Raw genomic sequence first — 16,697 nt, 5'->3', positions numbered from 1 at the left:
CCCCAGGAAGACTAGCTGTCGTCTCGGTGTCAGCTAATGGGGATCCTTTTAAATAAACAAATAAACAAATGTGCCACATCCCAGTCTTCTGCTGGATCACTGCTACAGTTCTGGAGGATGTGTTGAAGAATAGAGAGGGAGGAGAGCTGCCCAAGATCCTGACTGAGATGTACATCCACTTCCTGGTGGTTCAGTCCAAAGTGAAGAGCATCAAGTATGATGGAGGAGCTGAGACAGATCCACACTGGAGTCCAGAGAGCAGGACGATAATCGAGTCTCTGGGAAAACTGGCTTTTGAGCAGCTGCAGAAAGGCAACAGACCTAACAGAGTGTGGCATCAATATCAGAGCAGCCTCAGTGTACTCAGGAGTGTTCACACAGATCTTTAAAGAGGAGAGAGGACTGTATCAGGACAAGGTTTTCTGCTTCATCCATCTGAGTGTTCAGGAGTTTCTGGATGCTCTTCATGTCCATCTGACATTCATCAACTCTGGAGTCAACCTACTGGCAGAAGATCAAACAACCATCCGGTGGTCTGAAGTGTTCAGAGACAAATCAACATGTTTCTACCAGAGTGCTGTGGACAAGGCCTTACAGAGTCCAAATGGACACCTGGACTTGTTCCTCCGCTTCCTCCTGGGTCTTTCACTGCAGATGAATCAGAGTCTACTACAAGGTCTGCTGACACAGAAAGACTGACCAATCAGAAAACAGTTGAGCATATCAAGAAGAAGATCAGTGAGAATCTTTCTGCAGAGAGAAGCATCAATCTGTTCCGCTGTCTGAATGAACTGAATGATCGTTCTCTAGTAGAGGAGATCCAACAGTCCCTGAGTTCAGGAAATCTCTCCGCAGATAAACTGTCTCCTGCTCAGTGGTCAGCTCTGGTCTTCATCTTACTGTCATCAGAAAAAGATCTGGACGTGTTTGACCTGAAGAAATACTCTGCTTCAGAGGAGACTCTTCTGAGGCTGCTGCCAGTGGTCAAAGCCTCCAACAAAGTTCTGTACTTGCACACACAACTATCCAGATTAAATGGAGTTTATCTTTATTCTGAAAAAATAACTTTAGTTTGTATTTGTATTGTTGATTCCTCTTCAGACTGAGTGGCTGTAACCTGTCAGAGAGAAGCTGTGAAGTGCTGTCCTCAGTTCTCAGCTCCAAGTCCTCTAGTCTGAGAGAGCTGGACCGGAGTGACAACGACCTGCAGGATTCAGGAGTGAAGCAGCTGTTGGCTGGACTGAAGAGTCCACACTGCAGACTGGAAACTCTTAGGTTACACTGTAAAAACTTTACTGTAAATACTTTTTACAGTAAGGGTACTGTACTTCCATTTACAGTATTTTATGTATAAACTGTGAAATCAAAAACAATTAAATACCGTGATTTTAGTTATATTTACAGTAACTTACTGGCTAATTGTTGCCAGTAAGTTACTGTGAATATGTTTTACAGTAAGGGTACTGTACTTCCATTTACAGTATTTGTGTATTAACTGTAAAATAAAAAACAATTAAACCCTTTGATTTTAGTTGTATTCACAGTAACTTACTGGCTAATTGTTGCCAGTAAGTTACTGTGAATACGTTTTACAGTAAGGATACTGTACTTCCATTTACAGTATTTTGTGTATTCACTGTAAAATAAAAAACAATTAAACACTGATTTGTTGTATTTACAGTATTGTTTTACTGTAAATACTGTGATTTCAATTGCATTTAAATACAAAAAAACAGTTAAGCATTGTTTATGTATTGTATGCAATACAGTACTAAACAGTAGATAATCACTGTAAATTCAGTTTCTCACTGTACAATTTAAATACTGCATCACTGTGATTTAAAATTAGCCATCATTAAAAGAATCACCCATATTCTAAAACATTGCAATCAACTGCAGACAATAAGAACATTTTTAACAGTTATTTATTTAAAAATATTTAGTGAACAGGAATGACAAACAGGTACAACATAAAAGGGATAATGGACATTGGACAACATGCCATTATACCATCCAAAGTTAACGCACGTTCTATGTTTGTAATGCAGCCCAGCAGAGTGTGTTAACTTTGGATAGTCTAATGGTGAAGTCTATTATCCAATTATTCTACTGTTGCTAAATTTAATTTACAACTGAAGAAAATTTTACAAAATGAGGCTATTTCATTACAAGTTTTGTAAAGTTACAGAGCAAACGGTTACTAGTTCATTCACTAGTTCAGCATGACTGGTTGCTATGACGGAACAATAATACAAATTGAAACAATACGGCAAAATAATTTAACTACTTTAAAGCCGTGCAAATAACATTACCACATTCTAAAGAGCAATAAATAACACTATGGCAATATTAAAATAAAATAAAACATTGAACAGTAAAAAAATGTAATATTTAACATCTGCATGAACATTTAAAACGGAAAGGAAAATAAACTTCCCCTGCCACTTGACAAAAGGTCTGGTCTCTTGCATGCCCTGACCTTGGAAACCTTGAATCCTAGTTGGAGTCCTGAAATTAAAGAAGAAAACACATTAGATCGTCTGAATGGTTTCGAAAACTGTAAAACTCAACTGTTTAACTCTGGGGGAGTTGTAAAATGAGCCCATTTCCAAAAAAGTGGAGTGTTCTTTTAACAAATACAACTTTTTATTTAAATAATGTAGGCTACTAGTAAATGGTGAAATTAACATTTAGAAAGATTAATAAATGCTGTAGATGTGCAGTTTATTAATAGTTAATGTTAACTAATGTAGTTAACTAGAGTTTAATAAATGGAACCATATTGTAAAGTGTTACCAATTTGTTATACACCGATTCAGACGTCTCGTGAGTTCAGTGTTGGACAGAGCAGTTGTTTTAACCATTCATTAAATGTAATCGATTCAAAGGAGTCATTCGAGTATCGAACGTGTCATTGGCGGACTACGGCATGAGTTTTATTATCCCGGGAGTTTAGGACAATGCACAAGATTTTTGTCAACACAGGAAACATTTCATCACTGGATATTTTTTTGTTTGTTTTTTTAAAGTGTTTTTATTTCAGCTGATGCGGGACAATTTTCAGAGTACATAAGGCAACGTTTTTATTTAGCACAATTCACACCCAGCGGTAATTCCACGGGGAAAAAAAATCTCTGAATGCTCAACATGAACATTGGTCTTCCGATCTTTACCATTGTATCAATTCTCAATTGATTTTGATTAATATGCCTGAGGGAGCGAGAGAGAGCAAGACAGTTTGAAGACTATGATAGTGTGAACGCGGACAGGGCTCTCTCTCTCTGCTCGTTCTATCAGTAACACGCGCCCTGTCACAAGCGCAGCAGTCATCTACATCACACCGTTCAAATGGCTTTAGTGGGACAAAAATTTGCTTTGGCGGCTGAGAGAAATGGAGGGAGAGTTATTAATTTCCTTTTAACACCATTTAAAAAATGTAAAATGAATAATGAAACGCAATGTGGCAGGCAGGCGGTGTTGATTCTGTGGCGCACCGCCACAAATTAGTATATATGTGGGAAACACTGATTTTCAAGTTTTACGGCTTTAATAGTGCTGGGCAAAAAAAAAAAGATTTTTCGATTAATCGTTTTTTTTTTTTTTTATAAATGTGGTCGATTCTAAATAGATATTTTTCCATATTCAGGGCTCTAATTTCGGCGTGGTATTTCACACATAATTTTAATCATTCCCGCTGGTCTCCCACTTATAATTGGGAACTGCAAACATTGATTCACTTTAGCCTGTAGGTTGAGTATATTAATCCACACAGATTCTAAAACCAAATCAGTCATTTTAAAATGTTTTCCGAGACACAATATCGGAAACAGTGTGTAGCGGTGCTGGGTCTTCTCTCTCTCTGTGCACAAGGCAAGCGCTGAGGAGGCGATATACACTCTCGCGTTTTGGGAGTGACCATATAATGAAACAGTAATGTATCCGTGCACTAGTTCTTAAAGTGAACGCAGTCATATATGTCGGTCCTTAATTTTGTTGTTGAAACAACAAAAGACAGCTTTAATTAGGAATCAGAATTTGTAGCCTAATATTTAATTTAGTCAGGACTAATAGACTATCCAGTGTCATTTTACATTTGATTACTTTATTCAGTTTCTGTAGTATTTCTGAATACTAGTGTTAGACCAACTCAAACACTTTTATCTTTATTTGTATCTTTATTCTATTGTAATTATTTATGCTACCTTTTCAATTTAAATTTAGAGATTCAAGCCTCCATGTGTTGCATAAACTCTTAACAAAATTACCCGCCGCCTTGGAAACAGCATCTCATGAGCATATTTTAATGCTATTAAATAGCTCTTTTTATTATTAAACGCGTCCCGCAGTTCAGCAACAGTAGCCTAGACTGCATTTGATGTGATAAAGATTTCGATAAGTTGTACTCTTTTAACACACTTTCAGATGCTCATTCATGTTTATCTCGCGCTGTAACTGCTATTATTAAAAGGTGGAAGAGAAGATCATGTGCGCTCCGCGCTGCTGCTCATCTATTCTTGAGCTGCGCCAGAGCGATCTCACGCCACAGCACCAAAACGGTACTTATGTTTTAAGAAAATGGACGTAAATTGAAATCTGAGACTGTTTCTTATGAATAGTAACAAAACACAAAGATTATTGTGAGTTATTGGATGGGAAGTGTGCTACAATGTTCCATTCATTCATCAACTGAAAACAGGATGACTAATCGATTCTTGGGATTTAAGAATCAATATCGATTTTGTAAAAATGAGAATTGATTAAAATCTAAAAATCTATATCTTTTACCCCAGCCCTAATAAATAAGGTAACAGTTTGTTTTACTTGCATACAGACCCTTTCCCAAAAATTTGAATATCATGGAAAAGTTAATTTATTTCTGGAATTCAACTTAAAATGTGAAACTAATATATTATATAGACTCATTGCTTGCAAAGTGAAATATGTCAAGCCTTTATTTGTTATAATTTTGATGATTATGGCTTACAGCTTGTGAAAACCCCAAAATCAAAATTTCAGAAAATTAGAACATTACATGAAATCACTGTAGTTACACAGTAATCCCATGGCCATTAAACCAGGTTTTGGTTCTTTTGGCAGTGTGGGCAGGTGCCAAGTCCTGCTGGAAAATGAACTCAGGATCTCCATAAAGCTTGTCTGCTGAAGGAAGCATGAAGTGCTCTAAATGTCCTGGAAGACTGCTGCGTTGACTCTGGACTTAATAAAGCACAGTCCAGAGTCAATGTAGTGTCTCTAAATGTCATGAAGTGCTCTAAATGTCTACCAGGACATTTAGAGCATGCTTCATGCTTCCTTCAGCAGATTTTCCAGCAGGATATTCACCTGCCCACACTGCCAAAATAACCAAAACCTGGTTCACTGGATTACTGTGTAACTACCGTGTGATTTCACGTAATATTCAAATTTTCTGACAAATTTTGTGGTTTTCACAAGCTGTAAGCAAAATTATAACAAATAAAGGCTTGCAATATCTTACTTTGCAAGCAAGGAGTCTATATAATATATTAGTTTCACATTTTAAGTAGAATTCCTGAAATAAATTAACTTTTCCATGATATTCAAATTTTTTGGAAAGGGTCTGTATGATTTAGTCAATCAAAAGCATTCAACAAGTCTCTCTCTCTCTTGTCAGTTAACATTGATAAGCTACATTATGTCTTGTTTTACTTTTTTGCCATTTACATCTGAGTGAAATACAAACTTTACAATGACGTCTGGTTAAAGGGATGCACTCGACCAGCTCACGTGTAGGGTTGGGCATCGTTTGGATTTTAATGATTCTGATTCCAATTCAGATTCTTCCTTTTGATTCCGGTTCTTATTGATTCTTGATTCCAATTCCGATGGAATCGTAATTTTTGAAACGATTCCAAGTAGGAATCGGTTCTCGATGCCCGATCCTACTCACGTGTCTGTCCTGCTGCACGCTAAATCCACGGCGCGTTTTTCTCTTATCAGCTCGGGCACCAAAGCAAAGTTGTTACTATATTTCGGTTTAATATTCCACTAGTAAGACAGATTTACTTCATAGACTGCCTTTTTTATCCCCATTCTACCCTCTGTTGTCGGTGTTTCTTTTTCTAAACACAAACACTGTTTACACGCCTGGTATCTGTTGTTGGTATCTGAGTAAAAAAATTATTTTTACGAGTACATTGAGCTCAGTATTCGGCCCGATATAGATACCGGTGCATCCCTAATAATTATTATTATCAAATTATGATTAATTATATTATACCCACATATACCTATATTATTAATTATATTATAATTATTATTAAAGCTATTATCAGAAACTCACCTGTTTCTAGCCAGTTAGCAAGTAGAACTCTGTGAAGTCCCTGATGAAGGAGATTACATTGGGGTTCATGTATGAAGTCTTCCGCTTCACCACTCTCCCAGTCGTCTTGCTCATCTGCTCCTTGGCAGTGCACTTGTTGGAGTCAGGATTAATCCTGACTAAAAACCTATGAATATGAGTATAGGAGTTAGGGGATGGGTTATTATGTACATATTAATGAATAACTAAGAGCAGTGAGCAATGTAGAATCATACATAAAGGCCTGCTGACAGAAGTATTTCACATCTCAACAGGAGTTAGTCAAGGCTGTCTACTTTCTCGATTACCATTCCTCTTCGAAGGTAGACTAGATCATGCGGCCGACTAGATCATGCAGCAAGCCACTGATAACAGGCACAATGGGATCCAATGGACCCCATTTACAGTTGTTATTGGACAACCTAGACTTTGCAGATTATATCACATTATTGCCCCAACAGTAGCTACAGCGGTAGCTTTACTACTATGGGCCAACAGTTAACATAGAAACGATTAGAGATACATTTAAATGCCCTCTGTAAATGGTGCCCTGCTGGTAGGTTTTACAACTTGACCTACTTTCACTTAGGTGCAGTAAAGTCAATCAGATGTCCTGATCTGAGTAACGACAGTACAGTGGGACGTCTGCCTTCAACAGAGCGACAGTAATAACCTAACATACCATCATTACTGAGTTTAAACTACATTCACGGTTATGTTCGCACTGAATAACGCATTCAATAAACAGAAACATAACTCTTGCAGCGCACATGAACAGATGCGCAACATTAGCTCACACATAAAATAGCACCCTCGTGAATTAGCCTTTTGCTAACGTACATTCATAAATCCTGCATAACATCGTCCCGTACCTACAGGACCTCAGACTGACTTATTGATGCACGCACAGAGTAGTGTCGACAAACTTAGTCCAATGAGGGGAAAAGGGAAAGTGTGATAGCGCTCCACTTTATTAACGCTTTTTCTCTCTCACGAAAACCGCTGTGTCCAACGTTACTAGAGGTAGAGCGAGCTACAGCTGACAGGGGAGAGAGAGAGAGAATGTATCACTACAGCCAATCTTGTCTTTGTGTCTTTGCTAGTTTAAGACCGACGCACTTGTCAATTTCCCGTCCAGAGCCCGCGACTAGGATTAGTGTGTTTGACCAGGGGGGGGGGAAGACACATCACGATGGTTGCTCTCCATCGTGATGTCGGGCAGCCATCACGATGGACGATGATATCGTCCTTCGGCACAACCCTACTGGCAAGATCTGGAGAAGCTGGCACAGAGCTGAATGAAGTGGAGAAATATTGTCAGTGGGCTATGCTCCTTGGAGTAACAGGTCTAAGTGAGCAAGCAATGAGGAACTGTTTAGCAAATCACAACTGTTTACAGGACATAAACCACTCTCAACTAATAGACAACTCTCAACTTCAATGGCAACCAACTCAGTTGGTTGCTATTGTTTTCCTCAAAAAACTTTTCCACTGAAGAAAGAAAGACATGGATATCTTGGATGGCATTGGGGAGAGTAAAGTATTAGGAAATTTTCATTTTGAGGTGAACTAAACCTTTAAGTTTAAAATAAAAATGTTAATGTTCTCCTGGTCCTTATTTTAAATAAAAAAAAAAAAAATCAATAATTATCGATATCGACCAATATGAAACACTTATATCGTGATACAGTTTCAGCCATATTGCCAAGCCCTATTACATAACATTTTAAAAGGGAGAAGATGATTTTGAACAGCTTTTCAATTGTCAATTTGCTTTTACATTGCAATCTTTCAATCAAACTATTTAAGATAAAAAAAATACCTCTGAACAAACTCCAGTGTTGTGCTGGCTTCCACCTGATATTCTAGGTTGAATACATAGTAAGAGGCGAAGAGAGTGGCCAAGGCAGTGGTGAAGTCCGCCATGTGAGCACCAGGTGGGATTACGACCCTCCCCTCGATCGACAGCATCCATTTTTTTGCAGTCAGGATTGTCTCTCCTTAGTAGGGACAAGAGTCATCACAAATATGATATTTCATAGCAATACATTCTGTAAAAGATTTTCTCTACATAAATTATTGTAAAAACAGGGCAGGGAGCATACATATCTTTGAAGCAGTGCATTAAAGGATTAGTTCACCTCAAAATGAAAATTTCCTGATAATTTACTCACCCCAATGCCATCCAAGATATCCATGTCTTTCTTTCCTCTACAATTGTTTGGATTGAGCTGGGAACTACGTCATTACGTCGAAAGGTCACGCTCAATATTGCTGGCGGACCGGCGATATCGAGCGTGACCTTTTGACGTAGTTCCCAAATCAAAACAATTGTAGTTAAAGTATATAAATTATTCTTTTCTTTTTTTAAATGACCGATTGTTTCGCTAGACAAGACCCTAATCCTCAGCTCGGATCCTGCACAGCCCCCTAAATGTTTTCCTCAAAAAATCTTAATTTCTCTTACACTGAGGAAAGAAAGACATGGATAGCTTGGATGGCATTAGGGTGAGTAAATTAACAGGAAATTTTCATTTTGAGGTGAACTAATCCTTTAAGCAGCAGTAACTGGTTTGGTGATAGAAAAACAATGAGTGATACAGGCATAGCAAGCAATCTGAAATAACAATCATGACATTATAGGTGGCTACAAAAGATGAGACAGTACTCCACATAACTTAAATTTTTGAAGTGACTGCTGTTCCTGACTGGTGCAGAGGCAGAGAAACAAACTGCATTCACTAGTGTTTTCCAGAAACTTTGCTTTGCTTGTGCCCTATACATTCAAAGTATTCTTTAACATTGAATGTGAAACTTACCGAGCATGATGATCCTTGGAGTGATTGGGAGAGACAGCTGGGCCTCTGCGTCTGCGGGAGTGGTAGTCTCCTATGCCAGCAAAGACAAGAGTTACTTGAAACAAGGTGGTATATTATCTCTAGGTAAAAAAAGCTTTTTGAAATTTGATAAGGAAGCAATGAGCCTTTTTTTTGCTCCGAAGGTTTGTGCATGTTTACACAAACAAATGAACTAAGTACCACAATAAACTTATCAATTACATCACTACATCAATTTTCTCTTAATTAAAATATTGTGCACATAGTGGACAACAGTGACTTTACCCAGTATTTACCCAAGAATAGAGATAGAAGCTTGCACCATGTGGGTTATATTGTGAGGTGAGGTCTATCAAGGAAATAGTGCTCAACCACCAATAACATAAACCTAACACAAACCTGTATACTTGAACAATTAGAGGCTCATCAACCTGCATTAACAATTTGGGGGGTGTAAAATGTTTCACTTTTATCAGGGAAAATGACTCTCAATAAATGTGACAATTATTTGTTGAAAACTCTAAATAAAAGATTTAAATAATTAAGGAACTTACATCAGCCATGAGAAAAAGTGACTCCTCTTGCTCTTTGAAGTGTGCCAACATCACAAGCAGCGCTGCTAGGCCATCAGATCCTTCTCTGTCCTTCTTTATGGCTTCCTTCAGAACAGCTCTTACTTCTTTCCTCCACTTTGTAATCTGACTACTGAAGAAATCCAGGAGTCTTTTACCCTTTTTGTCCAAATCTTCATTCAGTCTTGTGTATAGTTCAACATTGGTGAGAGTGGTGAAGTGTGACAATAAAAACTTCTGTGATAAGAGAAATGGCCACTCTTTACCCACATCCAGAATGCTTGGGGAAGGCTTTGCGTTAATGTATTCCCGCTGTTTGGCATAAGTGATTGCCATTAGGTCTTTAACTCTTCCTCTCTCAGTGCCCTTGAGTCCCTCTCGGCTGAATATATCCATCATCTCAAGCTTCTTTTCCTCTAATGATGCTGGTGTTTCCCCATCTGGATAGTCCTCTGGCTGCCAACGAACACACCCATAACTGTCGATTCTTGCACATGAAGTTACTGCTGGCTGGTCATCATCACCATCCTCATCATCTCTCTGGGTGCGTTTGTGCTTCCTCAGACGGGAAAGAGTGTTGCCTCGATTCAAATATTCTACTCTGGTTTTGAGCTGATTTATAATGCTGAAATAGCCACATCCAATTAACTCCCCCTCTTCATTTTTGTCTAAAAAGCTATTTGGATATTTTTGAGTTATAGCTTTAGCCACTACCACACACTCTCTGCGAGTAGGGTTCAAGGAATGCTCTCTCATCGCATCAACAGTGACTTTTATCAAGTGTCTGCGGTCATCCGGAGCTGGCCTCTCACCAGCATCTACTGCTCGTCTAAGAGTCAGCCTGACTTTGTTCCATGGCACCTCAAAACTGTTCACCCATGCAGAGATGTGACTATTAGATGATACGGGGCATGTGCTGGAAGAGGCAACTGACAGTGGCTCAGACGATGAAGGGCTCAGCTGGGGATTGGAAGGACCTGCATTACACATGTATGAGTGAAAGCACAGAATAGTCAGATGAAAATAAGGTTTGACCCTTAAAAAACAAACAAGAGGTTTCTTAGTTGTTTACAATAGTATCAGATGTTCTTAAACTAAAAAAAAAATATTCAAAATGGTGGCTGTCAGGTCCCTGTAGGGTGGGTCAATATAGGGTTAAACCAACAAACATATATATATATATATATATATATATATAAAATGGATTCTGGTACAGTTCAAATATACCCACTATAAAAAAATACTAAATAACAGACTAAAAATCTATTTAAATCTAACCTTGGGAAAAGGGTCAATTTCAAGATGGCCAACAAAATGGTTGCCATGGCTTTATCTCAATTACTAATCAGCCTAGATGGGTGATTTGAGGTCAACTGATGGTCAGAACAAACAAGAAAATTATTTTACATTATTACATTATTTATTTTACTTTTTTCAGCCACATTGCAGGTGTATATTAAAATCAATGCGTTTAAAAAAAAAAAAAAGAGCAGATGCAATGCATGACTATGTGATCTGCATGGATGGGGGAATATGGGAAATATCTTAAATGCTGTTTTTATCTAGAGGTTATTTGCTTTAAAACCACTAAATCTTCAGGCCATTTTCTCAAAATTGCAATGCAAACACTGTCCTTCTATACTGTATTGCACTGTTCTTACATACTTGGGCCTATAATCAAGTTATTGGGCTCTTTGGAAAGCTGTGTGTCTATAGATTTGCGTGGAATAACTGCATCTAGTACTGAGACAGCATAGCAGAGGCATGAATATAGTTTTTATTTTTCCCGGATATACCCTTTTTTTTTTTTTTTTTAAGCAAATTTGGCTTTATATGCTGCCATTAGCAAACTGCATACCCAGAAAAGCATTTATTGCCATGGGGATTTCAATAATTCCAACATCAATCTGTACTCCTCAAGTTCTATCAACATGTCACCTGCCTGACCAAAGGGGACAGAATCTTGGACAAGGTATACACTAACATCCACATATAATAAGCTGAAATCAGAGTTGTTGTTTTTTTTTTTACAAAATTATGATTGAATGATTGCTGATTTATTTAGTTATTAATTGTAGCGGATCACCTAATATATGTTAATTAAAACAACTAATCTCACCTTTCAAGGAATGAATAATTTTTCTGCACTGAATGGGTGTGAGCAGATGTTTGATGTCATCTTCTTGAATAAACTGCAGATCATCTGGTCCTTCAACACCTACTTTCACCAACTCATTGACTAAAGTTTCAAGCTTTGCTTCATCTAGCTGTGGTAGCACGGTCCGTATGGCCTTCTCAATGGAGTCCATTACTCATTCTTCTGAAACACAGAATGATGCAGAGCAACAAGATTAAGACCAAATTGATTATATACAGAAAGAGGGTAATAATCTGCAAGCTTATCTACAGTCAAACACTGATAATGTGCTTCTGAGTTGCTTTGCAAGCAATAAACACCAAGATCCACAATAGGCACAGACTGATACTGCTGGACAACAAAATGCACGTTTGCCTCATTTACCAGTATCAACAGTATTTTCCCAAGTAGATACCCTGTGTCATTTTGGTCCACTACAACAGTCATGCCTCTTTTGTACAGAGTGCCTTTGAAAGTGACAGAGGGTGTTTCAATGGTGTGTTCTGGGTGGAGACCCTTGAGACTGACAGCTCTCTGAATGCCAATCTGGTACAGTTGGTCATCAAATTTACTTGGTTGGCCCATTTGCAGAGTTGGAGGAAATAAGTTACCAACATGTAAATATGCTTGTAGCAACTGGTGTCTTTCTGCTAAGGTACTGCAGAGGTTTTTAAAGTTATGCAGTTTCCTTGCACACTGCTTAAAATATGAGTGCTTGCTTTCAAAGCGCAATGTCCACAACCTAATGAGGGGACCAAACTGAAGAATGAGTTCTGGGTAATGAACAAGATAGTGGTGTTTGGGTTTAAGTGTCTTTTCTGGGAATTTGGCAGTTCTTAGCTGGATGTATTCCTCAATGAGAATCTTAAGGTATGCTACTTGGTTGGTATGGATCTGGGGTGCACATATCAAATCCACAATTTCTCTGAGCTTTAAACACAACTGCCACACCTCATCATCAAGTGGATTTTTGATTCTGTCTCCAACCAGAATAGGAAAGAGACGTAAGAGGCACCAGTTTTGAGCAGCATGCCCTCCCAGCTTCTCTGCATTCGTTTTGACCTCACATGGCTTGTTATTTGCATCACTGCCTAGGTATGTGAACTGTGATATAGTCCGATTCAGTTGACCATAGGTGAAGTGTTTGCCCACTGTCACTAAGTGCTTAATGTACATAGCCAGATCAAATGAAACAACCCCTTCAAACAGGTCATGACCAAGGCATGGAGGGAGTCCTGGCTGGCAAACATGAAAATATTTCAACTGATTGAAAATTGAGTCAAACTTTACTCCACTGTTCATTCCCTGGTCTACCTGTGCCACACTGTTTTTGTAACTCTCTATAGTTCTTTTAGGACCAGATTTGCAGGGATCGGTTTGAAAAGACACTCTGTCGATGACACAGTACCGGCAAAAATGTGTGCTTTTACTGAAGTTTTCAGTAAACCCGCCAATACTGTGTGACCCCAGATTATCACCAGTAATGGCAATCACAGAGCCTTTTATCATCTCCTCAGCACCATATTCAATTCCATTTTCCTCGATTTCTTTTAAGTCACCGACTAAAGTGGAGAACACTTGTTCTTGTCCAAAAAATTGGAAATCCTCCTCTCGGCACAACATAACAAGTTGCATTGGATCAATGGAAGACCTGTTGTGGGGTGCAATCTCTGCAAGTGTCATGTACATGGCCAGTATTTTGTGTTTTTTTCTGCCTGAGCCCAGTGGGTTCGCAACTTCGAAAGAATCCTGATACAAGATGAGAGACAATGAAGATGGTGAATCTTGTAAAAGTATATTCTCTTTAAAGTTTCTACCATCTCTCACATCTTCCAGAACATCAGGATTTGTTTCTGTGTCAGCTTTAGCTTGGGCATACTGCTCTTTAACAGAGTTCTGAGTGAGGAGTGATTTTATTGTATCCTTGATGGGCACATACTGGTAGAATCTCTCTTTGCCTTTAGCATCAATGCCCAAATAAGTCTTAACTGGCTCAACATAGCTAAATCTGCTCTTAAAGAAGGTTTTACGGGTTTGATCTGTTCTAAACACCCCTTCGTTGCACATTTTCAGAAGGTTGTCTTTTGAGAGATTATCAAGGAGCCTCTTAATATCACTTTCAGGCACATTTAGATTGGTTAACTCTTCATGCATCCTAGAATATAGATGAGTCAAGCCAGTGTTGTGCACCTCTTGCATTTCCTCTATTAAGGTCTGAATTGTACTGGCTGGTAACAGCATTTTAGCCTGCATTCGGAGATAAAACATGGCCAGATTGTTCATAAAATCATCTGTGTTCACTTCATCGTTTGTGTTGTCATTATCATCGTCAAAGGTTGTCTCAAAAGTGTGATCTAGTTCAATGTCTGATGACATGGAGGCACAGGTGACTTTACTACTAGCACTGGTAGAACTTTGGCTAATACGTGGAGAACTAGATATACTCTTGTGTTTCCGAGTCAAGTGTGAGGCAAAGGTTGAACGGACACGGAAATGTTTTAAACAATTAATATAAGGGCATGACACTTTTGTGCCATCTTTAATATGACAATGAAGATGTTCACGTAAACTTGGAAAATTTGCTGACACATAGTTACAACCTTCAACAGTGCAAGCCAAATCAACTCCATCAATTTTCCTTTTAAGTCCTGGTTTAACTGTCTTCTTGTGAAAGCGGTACATGTGGCTTTGAACGGCACCACGCGTCACAAAAGTGGCAAAGCATTTTGCTACGCCACATGGAAATCTAAAGTTAGCTAGATTTCTGTGTATGCTCAAATGACGAACAAATGCAGTTATTGAAGCTGTGGTGAAATTACAGTGCTTGCATGAGTAATTCATTTTGACGGCAAGCTAACTGGTTATACTCCTAGCACTAGATGATGATTTTTTTTTTTTGCTCCTAGTAGTTATGGTAAAGTTACTTACTGGTTTTCTGGAAGTCCCAATAAGCAGTTGGTGAAGGATCCGCGATTCCAAAATGGAAACTCCGGCAGACGCCACGGGTGAAAAAAAAATAACATCTCCGTCGGAGCTGAATTCCCTGAATTCCTCTCAGGCAAAAAAGTGAAAGATATCAACACAAAGACGAAAACAAAATAAATACAACCTCAAGACAAAAGCCGTGTATAAAGAAACGTAGCTAAATTTGAGTAATAGTCTGTTATTAAGCCGTGAAAACGTCTCCGTAGGAGCTATCACAGAAAAGTTTTTGCTGAATTCCTCTCAGGCAAAAGCGAAAGAAATCAAGACAAAGTCGAAAACTAAATACAGCCACAAGACAAAGCCGTGTGTAAAGAAACGTAAATTTGAGTATTACCGGAGCTTTTCTGTCACTGACGACGAGTCAAAAATTCAACTGCTGCTTCTTTCGCGCTTTTTTCCCCACAGATTCTAGAGCTTTCTAGACTGGGTAAAAACCCCGCCCACTCTGTCGGCGCTTTGATTTTGCCCTGCAGCTCAGAAACAGCTCTGGAAACTTGCACGTTTATCTCTCCTGCTTCCGAAGAAAAAAAGATAACACTGATTTTTGTAAAATAAAAATCCCATCGTACGTATGTATGAGTTAACCAGACAGCCTCAATTTTGGCAAGTAATGCACATGACATACCCAAAATAAAATGGAACTGCTCATAAGTCATTCTGAATAGACACAACATATTTAGAAAGCTTGAGAGTTTTGGCTCAAGTTTAAAACTCAAAATTAATCAGATGTTATTAATATTGAGATATATAAGCTCAAAAATGAAAACAACAAATATTAAGAATATATTTATTAAATGTATAAAAATATTAATATTAATATACATAATTATGTGAATGTACTATTGCAACTTATAACCAAAGGTCATGCTTCATTTAAAATCTGATGATATCTCAAAAAAATTATGTGTTTATGAAGCCTATATTTTTAGACCATGTCAGGGGAGACTTTGGAAAAGTTTAAGATAAGGCTTATCAAATATTGTATTTTCCTGTTGACACCCATTTACACCCAAACGCCCATTTACAGTCACAAAACAAACAAACAAACAAACAATATTCTTGGAATGTTATGCGAATTCTTTAAAAATATTTATTGTATGGAATAGAAAGCTCCATGTGCATCAGAGTACAAGTTACATGACACATTTTAATTTATTAATATTGCACTTTTACTTAAAGCTCACCATCGAGTATTTATATCATATTCCGGTAATGAAACAATAATCTGTGTCCGTCCATGTAAAAGGGGTACAAAGAAAGATATGATTAAAAAAATTACAGTAGTTAACTTTACTATTTACAGTACTATAGTGGCTAATTGTAATTTTTTACAGTAATGCTTTGACTACCGTGATGTCAACTGTAATGCATGGACTACTGTGATTTTTAAGGTCTTACTGTAAACTTTACAATATTCTACTGTAAAAATCTTATACAGTAATGTTATTGTGAAATCTACAGTAAATAACTGTAGATTTCACAGCCATTTTTTACAGTGTAGTGTTGAGTTATTTGAAAACCATGACCCTCTGAGCTGTTATTTTTTCAATATATTAGTTATTAAATGGACTGACTTCAGGCCAACCTTTCAAAGAGAAGATGTGAAGCTCTGTCCTCAGTTCTCAGCTCCTAATCCTCTAGTCCTCTAGTAACTCAGGAGCATGTCAACAGTGTATTGTCTTAGTTCACGGTATTTTGCAAGCCATCTTTGGTTCGATGAAGACAGAATTAGCAGTGCTCTATATTGTTTATTTATTGTCTTAATAAACACACTAACTGAATGACTCTGCATAAATAAACCTTTCATAGTAAGACACATAATCCCACCC

The 16,697-nt window shown here is 38.0% G+C and overlaps 1 protein-coding gene across 2 annotated transcripts; it reads right to left on the bottom strand.

The window, feature by feature from the left end:
• Positions 1–1,909: 1,909 nt before the first annotated feature.
• Positions 1,910–15,209, bottom strand: LOC120574295. 2 transcript variants are annotated; one of them, XM_039824597.1, is made up of 7 exons: positions 14,812–15,209; positions 11,866–12,066; positions 9,729–10,723; positions 9,157–9,226; positions 8,160–8,337; positions 6,320–6,485; positions 1,910–2,508 (listed from the first exon to the last, which is right to left on the bottom strand). In XM_039824597.1, exons 2-6 carry the CDS (start codon positions 12,053–12,055, stop codon positions 6,326–6,328), a joined length of 1,593 nt encoding a protein of 530 aa, XP_039680531.1. In that variant the 5' UTR covers positions 12,056–12,066; positions 14,812–15,209; the 3' UTR covers positions 1,910–2,508; positions 6,320–6,325. The 2 variants fall into 2 exon arrangements, with proteins under 2 accessions (XP_039680531.1, XP_039680532.1); XM_039824598.1 differs by lacking the exons at positions 1,910–2,508; positions 6,320–6,485 and adding an exon at positions 9,574–9,605 and having other exon boundaries at positions 8,303–8,337.
• Between the last annotated feature and the right edge of the window lie 1,488 nt (positions 15,210–16,697).

Source organism: Perca fluviatilis, chromosome 15 (assembly GCF_010015445.1).
Source record: "Perca fluviatilis chromosome 15, GENO_Pfluv_1.0, whole genome shotgun sequence".
NCBI lineage: Eukaryota > Metazoa > Chordata > Actinopteri > Perciformes > Percidae > Perca > Perca fluviatilis.
This window is presented reverse-complemented; position numbering and strand designations above follow the sequence as displayed.